The sequence below is a fragment of the Vicia villosa genome, linkage group LG7, assembly GCF_029867415.1.
Source record: "Vicia villosa cultivar HV-30 ecotype Madison, WI linkage group LG7, Vvil1.0, whole genome shotgun sequence".
NCBI lineage: Eukaryota > Viridiplantae > Streptophyta > Magnoliopsida > Fabales > Fabaceae > Vicia > Vicia villosa.
This window is the reverse complement of record NC_081186.1, coordinates 119,775,797-119,787,372: the sequence shown is the minus strand read 5'-3', so window position 1 is coordinate 119,787,372 and position 11,576 is coordinate 119,775,797. Positions and strand designations below refer to the sequence as shown.

General features: G+C 30.4%; 1 protein-coding gene across 1 annotated transcript; it reads left to right on the top strand.

The window, feature by feature from the left end:
- Window positions 1-1,564: 1,564 nt before the first annotated feature.
- On the top strand, window positions 1,565-2,899 carry LOC131620093 (uncharacterized). Its single transcript, XM_058891114.1, has 2 exons — window positions 1,565-1,596; window positions 1,753-2,899. The coding sequence occupies exons 1-2, from the start codon at window positions 1,565-1,567 to the stop codon at window positions 2,897-2,899; spliced, it is 1,179 nt and encodes a 392-aa protein (XP_058747097.1).
- Window positions 2,900-11,576: the final 8,677 nt, after the last annotated feature.

The following is an 11,576-nucleotide window of genomic DNA, read 5'->3' as shown; positions in this document are numbered from 1 at the left end:
TGGACCGATCTGAGTTTTTCGTTTGGATTCTTTTACATCATCGAATTTTGTTCCACATCATTAAATAACTAACACATAATCAATTATGAGTTAAGAAAATTGAGGGAGGGACTAAAATAATATGATTTTGAAATTGAATGACTAATTTAGGCATGCCAACATAACTAGTACTCATGGAGTACCACTTGAGTCTTCTTTGAATATGACGAGGAAAACCCGCTTTACCGGGGTTTGAGCTTTTCTCGATTATAAATAATGAGGATGGGTTTGATAATTAGGATACTATTCATTTCAAACTCGTCAGTTTATTTCATTATATACTTTATTTTTTTATTTTTCATAATTTAAAATATTAAATATAGAGTTAAATATGTTTAAAGTCCGTATAAAGTTAGGTATTTTCAATTTAGGTTCCTCTAAAATTTTTTGTTAAAGAATCATCCATCTAAAGTTATAAATTTTGACTTTTGGTCTCTTCTACTAAAATCTCGCTAAATCCGTCATTAATTTAGTCGCTTAGTAGTAAACTGTTACTAATTCAATCGCTAAGTTGTAAAAACCGTCGGCAAGTTGTAGGAGATTTCAAAAATTAAAATTCCTAAATTTAGAGGGACAATCTTTAACAAAATTTTTTAGAAGGAGAAAAAGTGAAAATGCTCGGGAATTTAAATTTAGTTAACCCTTATATACATAGTTAACCTTAAATATATGATCAAATTATTTAAAATATTTGAAATGTATAAATGAATTTTTTTGAGATGGTTTTGTTTTATTATTTCTAATAATTTAATGTTTGAAAAAATAAACATTTATATTAAAAAATTACTTTCACTACATAGATATTGGTGGGACGAAAATATCATATTTGTGTTTTAATTATTTATTTCCGTTGGGGATCGGGGAGGAAAACAAAAATTGTTTGAGAATTTGAATTTGGATATAGAAGAGATAAAACACGTTCTTACCCCCTTGTTGTCATGTCTAGACTAATTTCAAAAAAAATATAATTAAGCCTATTTATTATTACAATAATCAAATAAATATGAACTTGTCTTATTGTATTTATCTATACAAATTTGGCTTAAATGCAACTTTAGTCCCCCTATTATGTTGATTTTCCAATTTTCGTCCCTTCATTTCAAAAACCGGTTGAATCAGTCCGCATATTTTAATTTTCTGGGGAATAAAGTCCCCTTTCCAATCTGGGAGATTTTTTTTAATGATGTGGCAGATAAGTTGCTTGCGTGTCAGGTGCCAGATAGATATGTATTTGATTTTTATGGGATATATATTTATTTATTTTTATTTTAGAATTTCAATTGTACATTAAATACTTGAATATGCATATAATGTCATCAGAATACTAAATAGGTTCCCCCAAATCATGAACCCTAAAATGTCTCAAACGTTGATTGCCGTCTTCAACCCTAATGTCCATCTTCAACGCTGATGTTGGTCCTTAAATCACAATAGTCTTATGCAACATTCCTGAACTAAATTCCTCGTCGTCTTCAATCACAAACAGATCTCGAACTACATATTGCCACTCTGTTCTTCGTGAGACATGGAAGCAGCAAAACAATCCTATGTATCAAGGTAATTTCTGTTTTCTTGTGGTCCCAGACTTTTCTTTTGGTAGTTTAATTGTTCTATCAATGTGGTCCCAAACTTTTCTTTTTGTTTTTTATTTGTGGTCCCTTAAGCTATGGTCCTACACGTATGTCCAACTGTTATTGTATTTGTTATGTGTAGGTCAGCACTTACTCAAACTATGAGACTTAGAATACACCATAAAGGGGATTTGATAACTCATCCCATTACACTGTATGTTGGTGAGACTTTGACTGAAATGGATTGGGATTGGGATGTAGATTATCTGTCTTATATGGAGGTTGAAAAAATGATAAAAGATGTGGGTTACACAAGTATAAAGTGTCTTTGGTATTGCCACCCTAGGTTTTTGTTTACTCGTGGGCTTCGACCTTTAAATAATGACCAAGATGTTTTAAGGTTTATTGAAGATGTTAAAGGGTTTAAGGTAGTTGATATATATGTTCAACACGATGTTGATATACCTGATATCATAGAGAGTGATGAAGGGGCTTATATGAATGAGGCAACTGATTTGAATGTGGAGAGTGAGGCAACTAATGTTAATGTGGAGAGTGAGGCAGCTAATGTTAATGTGGAGAGTGAGGATGGAACAACTGATGTCAATGGGGCTGAACTGAATGTGGAGAATGAAGGAGATGACAATGAAACTGATCCGAATTATGAGGAAAGTGCTGAAGTTGATGAGGAAAGTGATACATACGATGGTGAAAGTGAGGAAGTTGATGATGAAAGTGAGGAAGGTGATGATGAAAGTGTTATAGATTGGGCAACAATTTTTCCCAATGCACAGTGTGGTGAAAGCTCTTCTAAACATGTTATTTCAGATGAGGATGATTGTGATTCGGATGAACTGCATACCCCTCCAGAAAGTGATATTGAAGATGAGATGCCAAGGTTTCCAGTTTTTAAAGATACCATTAAATTTGAGTTAGGCATGAAGTTCAAAGACAAATTGCAAATTAGAAATGTTGTGAAGGAATATGCAATGGAACAAAAGAAAAACGGTGTCATAACCAAGAATGATAAGAAGAGGGTAGTGGTAAGATGCATGGATGGCGGCCCCTTTTATACACGGTTTAGCATGAGGACTGGAAATACATTCTGGCAACTTGTAAGTTTCACTGAGACACATAGCTGTCAAAGGACACCCAAGAATAGACAAGCAACTACTGAATGGTTAGGTCGCAAATTTATGTATATGTTGAGACACAGTCCCGAGATGAGATGTAAAGGCCTAATTGCAGAAGCCCTTCAAAAATGGGGTGTTAAGTTGTCAAAAGACTAAGCTTACAGGGCCAAGAGAAAAGCATTAGAGTTGATTCAAGGAGCTGGTCGTGAACAATTCTCACATTTGAGGACCTATGCTAATGAGTTGCTTAAGTCTAATCCAAACTCTACAGTTAAGATTCAGTGTTCAGATTCAAATGGTGGTCCTACATTTGAGAGAATTTACGTATACATTTGAGAGAATTCTCGTAGGTCCAAGATGTCATCAATGGAGACTCAACCTCGCACCAGCACTTGTTCCCTCTTCTTCTTAAACTAGATTGATTTGTAGATGTAAATGAGACCCTTGAAGACATGGAAAGAAAAAAAGATGAAACAAAATGGATTGGTGGTGAAAGAAAAGTGACGAAGAAGATGAAGTCGCTGCTTCTCCAAGAATCAGATGAACCCAGACGCCACTGCAAAGAGAATGACATAGATTTTGGGTTCAAGTCGTATTTTTATATTGTTTTATTATATATTAATATATTAGAAATTCTTTAAAATATAATTGAAATAAATATATAATAAATTTAAATAATATGTTGCTGATATGGTACTGCCACGTCATCATTAACACTGCCACATCATTAAAAAAATCTCCCAGATTGAAAAGGGGACTTCATTCCCCAGAAAATTAAAATATAAGGACTGATTCAAGCGGTTTTTGAAATGAAGGGACGAAAATTGGAAAATGAACATAATAGGGGGACTAAAGTTACATTTAAACCTATAAATTTTAACATATGACATGTATAAACTTACATGTTGAATTTTTTAACTTTTTTTTTCAATTATATTGACAAATAAATTAATTTATTATTAGATATTGTATTAATTATTTTTACTTTAAATTATTTAATTTTTTTTACTTCAAATAAAATTCCCCTTAATAAGAATAAAAGTAAACAAAATTATATTTGTCAGTATCAAACTGAATAAAATTAAGAATAATAAAATATAAAAAATATTATTTGAATTTATTTTTGATTTTAACACATTTATTTATGAGATTAATTGAAATACACTATCAGTATAACGTAATTTTACTTTGTCATCCAATTAGAATGAATAATTTTGACAAATAAATATGAAATTGAAAATAAAAATAAATAAATTATAAAAAATTCATTTTAATAATTTTTTTCTTCATAATTCTCTTTTTTCATGTGTTAAAATACTTCATTCTAATTGGATGACGGAGTAAAGTTATTTCACACTGACATTATATTTCAATTAATCTCTTTATTTATATTTATAAAAAATATATTTTAAAATTATAAAATATTACAAATTTATGATTAATAAAAATTATACATCTTTTTCATTTTCTTCATTTTTTTTTAGTTTCAAAAACTAAAAACTAAAATATTTAAAACGTGCATTATATTTTTAGTTTCCAAAATTTATAAATAAATTATTATTTTCAAAAATAATTTATGAAAATAAATTACTAAACAAATTTTATTATTTTTTTTAAAAATTAAAAAACTGTTTTTTAAAACTAATCAGCTTCGTAACTACATCTCTTACTCTAAATTCAAGTTAAAACGAAGTTAGCAGTCCAATCAATTAAGAGAAAAAGGTTCATACATTGAACTAATCACAACCTTGTATCACAATAAATCACATTTTAAATTAAAAATTCTTTTAATGACAACACACTTTATTAGTTTTCAATTGGATCGTGTAAAATAATTTTATACTGTAATTGCATATAAATTAAACTCTTCAATTAATCCATTTCCAACTACTTTCGCAACACCATCTAAAAACTTCTTAGAAGAAGAGAGATTTGGTTACTATATCTAGTCTTTGTTGATTCTCAATCACTTAACAGTTTATGTGTTTTGCTGTTGAAAGACATTATAGTTTAGGTTATATATCTTGTCCAACAGTAACGCAAATTATTCACACGCACGAGAGAAAGAACTAAAAGCCAAACAAAATTATTGAATCTGATTTTGGAATAATTAATCAAACCAAATTCTTAATACCAAAAACCTATAGTGTGACATTTGACATTTTGTAGATGGATAATAAGACAAATAAGAAACACAGAATGTAGTATTAAATAATGTGTGAATAATGTAACAATCATTAAACACGAACACCCAAAGCAATTAATAATAGAAAAATGGTATCTTAACACCAAAAATTGACACTATATCGGATATATGGTGTTTTTCATATTATTTTGACTTTTTAATGTATTTGTTTAAAATTACTTTGATTAATAAAATATTAAAACTTCGTTAATACAATTTAATATAATTTGGGGCCGATGATTGCATATGAGGCTCCTCTATTTTTAAACTTAGTTATTAATACAACTATTTTTCTTAATTATTGCATATGAGGCTCCTCTATTTTTAGCCTCCTCTTTTATTTTTCAAAACACTTTCTTTCAATTTTTATTAATGTTTATTTTAATCTATTAGCCAACAATTGTCAAAGTAGTTGTTCGCACGAACAATGCCAAAGTTACCCTAAAATCTCACTTTAAAACTTAAAGGCTAAATAGATCCTCTTGAGTACAAGGGAGGCAAAGGGTGCCTAATTAACACCTCCCCTTTACCTAAATTACTTACTAACCCAGATTTCACTATCAATAAGGTTTTCCCCTTTATTTCCTATAAATAAATTAAGGGTGGCGGTTCTGTTTTATAAAATTTTAAGCCGGTTGCTACGCATATGTTTGATACACTTAATAGTTTTTTTTTAAATCAAAACTTTATTAATGAATTTAAAAGAAAAACATATCAAGCGATCGATAATGATCCAGCACAGCAAAGTCACTAGCAGATCAAAAGAAACAAGGGTGAAACTAAGACATTAGGAGATTTCCTATGTGGTGTCTCAGCTTAGGCTTAGTCCACCCTCTATAGACAATGTGATCAATAATTTTTCCCACAATGTTGTTGCTATTGTCACCCTTACCAAAGGAAACAACATTCCTATGGAGGCAAATCTCATAAACAAATTCAGTGAAAGCACTTTTAAGAAGAACATTTCTCCAATTTCTCCCTTTGCTATTATTCAGGATCCAGTCGAGCTCAGCAGTCCAACCAAAAGGTTGGTGACTAATTTTCATCCAATGTAAAACCTAATTCCATATGTTCCTAGTAGTCTTGCATTAAAATATAAGGTGCTACAAAGTTTCCTCTTTGTTGCAAAAACAACAGGATTTGTTATCAATCATGCCAAAGTTAAACAACCTATCTTTTCTGGCTAGTTTGTTATGACAACCCAACCAAGTAGTATAGGTTGCTCTAGGCCTTGCTGCATTACCAAACATCATGTTTTTCCAAGGGACTTCAATTCTTTGCTCTACAAGACATGTGTAGATGGCTCTGGTTTTGAATTTTTTGTACTTCAATAGATTCTCCCAGCTAGGGGCTTGGCTAGCATCATGTCTGCTCTTCAGCACAGTTATAATGATCCAGGAGCAGCTTTGCTTCATTGGCGTACATTCATAAGATCACAGCCTTTGTAGTAGTAACACTGCACCCACCTGATCCAGAGGCTATCTGCCTTGCCACTCAGGTTCCACAACAATTATACAAGTTCTGTTCCAAGTTTTTAAGTTAATGACATTGAGGCCTCCGTTCTTTTTTGAAGTGCAAACTTTATCCCAAGCAACTAGGGATTTCCTGGTGACGGTCTCACTCCCAAACTAGAGGAAAGATCTACAAGTGACATCCACTTTCTTGGGGATAGGGAGGCTCTACATGCAAAAACTAAACATAGCAAACAAGAAGCTTTTAATCAACTGATATCTACCTGCAAAACTCAATAACTTTCTACTCTAGTGTTTTATTCTATTGACAATTCTTTCCACCAGGACAAGGCAGTGATGGGAAGATAAATTTTTGCTAGTGAGTGGAACACCCTGGTATCTAAAGGGGAGGTGGCCCTCAGAGAACTTAGTACAGTTGTGTATGCTCCTTTTTCACATTATCATCCATATTGCCATAATATATCATATGTTTATCAGGATTGGCCACTAGCCTAGTGGATCTGGAAAACTCACTAGAAGAGTCCATCATGAGCTCAACAAAAATGGGATCACCTATGGAAAATAGGAGAAGATCATCAGCAAAGCTAAGCTCAATAAATTTCCAACTTCTCAAACATTTGGAATGGAAGTTGAAGTTATGATTGTTCTTTAATTTCTGCATGATTCTATGGAGGTACTCCATTACAATGACAAAGAGGAAAGGGGACAAGGGGTCACCTTGCCTCAGGCCTCTCTTAGCCACCAAGATGTCAGTCATATTGTTATTGACATTGTACTTGTAGGAAACAGTTGTCACGACGATCATAAGCCATCTAATAAACTTGTTAGGGACACTAAATTCTCTCGGGATATCTTCAACAACATTCCACTTTAGTGTATCATAGGATACAACTTAGTAGTTATATATATATATATATATATATATATATATATATATATATATATATATATATATATATATATATATATATATATATATATATATATATATATATATATATATATATATATATATATATATATATATATATATATATATATATATATATAATTTAAATTATATATCAAAGCCATTTTTATGTTTTGATTATATTATATTATATTAGATTTTTTTTATTTTCTTTTAGGTTTAAATCACTAATTTCATTTTTTATTCTATTATATTGGTTTATAGCTCATCTAAAACTTTTAACTAGAAAGGCGTTAGGACAAGTTTTAGGATTAGTTTGTCATAATAAAAAAGAGAGATTGTTGAACCAATAGTAATTTGATGACAATGTTCATTAATTTGGTTTTGATTATAACACAATGTAAGGTGATACTTTTACTATTTAACATATTTATACGTGTAAACATATTTTAAGTAGATTCCTTGTAAATTATCCTCTAAATAGTGAAGAAAGTTCTACAAATGATTGTGTGGTGTAAGATATAAGTCTTGAAGATTCTATCTAACAAAATGATCGTCAAACATATTGGCACTACATATGTTGAAGCATCCTTTGATCGCACGTCCTTATGACTCACTTTGATACCTACTGCTAAATGTTAGCAATGTTAGCATATGGTCACAAGTACACAAGCAACCATCAATTTTTTCTTGTAAATTTTCATCCTCGCATAGAAGATGAAGTTTCTATCCTCGATGATTTTGTTTTGCTATCACTATCATTAAGTTGCTTTCTTAAAAAGAATAAATTAGTTTTTTTCTCTCAACATTAAAATTTGAGACATCTAATCAATAATACACACTACTACAAAAGTGCTTTTAACCTCGGACGCAAAATACGTTTTACCTCGGCTATAAAAGCAATGTAACAAAGAGCGTCATAAAAAGTAACAACATAACACCTTGATTTTTAAAACACCGAGGGGTAAAATTATTTGTGCATGGGTTCGAATCCCATCATCTGCACTTTTATTATTTACAATACTAGTGTCTCATATATCTCGGTTATTCAATAAAACTAAGGGGTAAATTAGTTTTTTTAAAATTAAAACCCGTTACACTGTTTACACAGAAAATTAATAAAATGATTTGTTTACAAACAACATCGTTTACCCAGAACATTACATTGTTTACACAGAAAAAAATTAATTTCCCCAAGATATAGATTTTAGATCTTCAAATCATATAATTCTGGGGAATATCAAATGATGGGTGCAAAATATTTTCTATGAATTTTGCTTGCATTTGTTTCTGATATGAACAAAAAAAGGGTTAGACAAAAAAAGGTTAAGATAAATAAATGATTTTCTACTCAAATAAGTATTTAAGAATACAAACCTTAAACCCAAAATATTTGTCTGCTCTTGCAATCCATAATAGAGAACTATTCAAGGCAAACACTCTTGCAAACCTTCAAGAACTTCATGATATTTCATTATCAATTTTCGATATTCATAATGCTTTTATAATGGAAGTTATTTATGTTTTACGCGGATCACTAATGGTAGTGTCTTGAGCATTGATAGTCATGAAATGGGCGGTGAGGATTTGATTAAAGACGCTGATAAATATCCTCAATTTTAATGTTAAATTACCCCCTCAGTTTTAAGGAAAACCGAGTTGCAAAATCTTCTTTTTTTTTTGAAGTTACATTGTTTACACATAATATTAAAACACAATATTGCAACAAATCCAACTTCTTAGCTGTGAGGAGTTATCTACTCCAAACATTGAAAAATGTTATATGGATAGAATGCATCCATCTTTTAAATGAGATATTTGTTTCAACCATTGAAAAATGTTTTTCTACACTTGCAATCCATCTTAGAGTTCTTTTTAAAGCTTCTTAAAGGAAATGATAAGCATTTATCCCAAAGAATGATGCGTACGATTTAAGATTAGGGTAAATGGTATTTAAGGATTACTTTTATACTTAAATATGATTAATTATCCCTCAGTTATTATAAAAACTGACGGGTTAGATCATTTAATTTACAAATAAAAAATACAATAAAAGAGATGTTCTATTTTAGTTTTTCCTCTCGTTTACGCGAAAATCCGAGCTAATACGTTATTTTTCAAACTAATTAAAACGTGGAGTGCATGCATTAGAATCATATAACTAGAATAGAAATGACCATCTATATTCAAGAAGGCTTTTAAGCTATTTAAATGTCTCATTTCCAACTTTTTGGATTTTCAAACCTTGTTTCAAAGTCTTTTCGTATTTTTAACGTCTCATTTCAATCTCTATGTGTCTTGTTTCATGGTTTCAAAGTCTTTTATATTCAAAAATGGATGTAAATATTTTGTTCGTTATAAATGAAAAGTTTGTTGATTTCAATGATTTCGATCATTTTGAACTAAGGAAAGTTGTTAACAAACAAAGGTTGAATGATTACTTTCACATTCTACATGGCCCTATATACACTAATCTCATTAAAGAGTTCTACATGGCCTCTCTTTCAGAGTTTTGTGGTAACAACTGAATTCTTACTTCTAATTAGTGGAAAGACCTGTCAAAAATTGATTCTAAATACGATGTTAAATTTTCTAGTCGAGTCAACTTCAAAGTTGGAGAGGGAGACCATGTCCCTTTCTGGTCAGCTATGTGGAATAGAGATATTCCCCTCAAAATTTCTTTTCCAGATGTATTTCAAATTAGTTGTATGAAAGGAGTCTTAGTTGCAAATATGGGAAAATGAAATAATGAAGAGTGGGAATGGGGAGACATGGGAATTCCAAGTATGCTGCAGGATATTATTCAACCTAGAGTGTAGGAAATTTTCTCCTATCTGGAAGATAAATCTCCAACTGCAGGAATGTATGACTTAGTTTTAGGGAAGGAGGATAAGGATATGTTGGATACTCTATCAAATCTGGCTACGGGCTTATCTTGGAGAGAAAAAATCAGGATGAACCAGATGTGGAGCAAATAGAGTCTTTCAGCAACTTGTGGAAAGTGCAAGTCCCTATCAAGATTAAATCCTTCAGTTGGATGGTCTTGTTGAATAGAGTTCCTGAAAAAGATCAACTTATCAAGAGAGGCATTAATCTTTCAAATCATGATTCTGTTTTTGTTCTTTATTTCTAGGAGAAGGAAGATCTAAAGCTTATTTTTTTCCAATGCTCAATGACAAAGAAGATTTGGGAGATGTTGGAATCATGGTTGGACATCTCAGGTAATTATTCAGGTTCAATGTGGAGGTGTTTCAGTTCATGAAGAAGGTGTCTTAGAAGGAAAACCAAATAAGGTAAGGAAATACTTTTTTGGTTGGCAACCCTCTGGAACATTTGGAATCCTAGAAATGGCATTCTTTTCAAAGATGCCATTTGCAATTTGTAAGATTTGGTTTGAAATATCAAAATAACATCTTGGAAGTGGTATTTTTCTAGAAATATTTCTCATCCCAATGTTAATTTCTTAGACTTTTGCATGACTCCTTTATGTTGTCTATCTTAATTTTTATTTTCAGTGTTCTTTACTGGTTGTACTAAGGCAAGAGTACCCCTTGTACTATATTTAAATAAATCTTACATTTAGAAAGAAATAAAAAGAACTCTTCCCTTTCATCACTAAGTATTGTTGTGAGAACCAGCCACCAAATTGTAAAAGTGTGGAAAGAGAGTGAAATTCTGCCAGATATAATAATTAAAATAAAGTTTATATTTAAAATAGCAATACAGTAAACTAAATATTCCCTTTATATATTATTATTATTATATATATAAGTTTCACACAAGTTAAAATAAAATATAAATAAAATAAAAATATTAACAATGTTTTCAAATTAATTTTAATAATCATTAGTTAATTGTGATTATAAAAAATATAGACAAAGTAAAAAATAATCATTTGAGAGTGATGAACATGATATTATTAGGTGGTATGGTTGAAAAATATTAAAACTAAAATAAAAATAATAAATGATAATATTTTTAAAATTAATTTATTTTAGAAATATAAAAAATTATAAACCAGCACTATTACAAAAAAATATATATGACACCTCGGACGTGAAGAACTTGCCACTTAACACATCGGTGATATAAAAACCGGGAGGTAAAGTTATATGCACTTGGATTCGAACCCTAAAAGCCGCTATTTCATTATTTTCAAAACTAATGTATCTTACCTCTCGATTTATCCATAAACCCGAGGGGTAAGATTATTTCTTTTTTAAAAAAAAAAAAAAAAACTAGTTACATTGTTTACCTATAATATTA